Consider the following 270-nt stretch of genomic DNA (forward strand, 5'->3'; position numbering starts at 1 on the left):
TTGCTCCAGTCCCGGCTTCATCCTGGTGCAGACCCAGCAGCAGTTAAAAAATGGCTTGAAAATGCCCACATTGACCCAAATGACCCAGGAAATGCAGTGCTCATGAACCACTTACAGGTAGGCTTCCTGTGCCATAAGAATATAATGAGATTGTATGGAAAAGAATGGCTACGAGAAATTAAAAAAGTAGAAAAATCAAAAGATAAAAAGATAAATTAAATAAAAAGGACACCTGACAATAAGAGCAAGTTTGCAAAAGTCAGTTCAGTA

The 270-nt window shown here is 38.5% G+C and overlaps 1 protein-coding gene across 1 annotated transcript in view; it reads left to right on the top strand.

Moving 5' to 3' along the window:
- The window catches only part of LOC119586198 (coiled-coil and C2 domain-containing protein 2A-like), a gene marked incomplete in the record, with an annotated part of 19,908 nt that overhangs the window by 9,217 nt on the left and 10,421 nt on the right, over positions 1 to 270 (top strand). Inside the window, 1 exon segment of the mRNA XM_037934899.1 lies at positions 10 to 117. Within this exon segment, the coding sequence (XP_037790827.1) occupies positions 10 to 117 (108 nt within the window).

The sequence above is a fragment of the Penaeus monodon genome, chromosome 21 (genome assembly GCF_015228065.2).
Source record: "Penaeus monodon isolate SGIC_2016 chromosome 21, NSTDA_Pmon_1, whole genome shotgun sequence".
Classification (NCBI taxonomy): Eukaryota; Metazoa; Arthropoda; class Malacostraca; order Decapoda; family Penaeidae; genus Penaeus; species Penaeus monodon.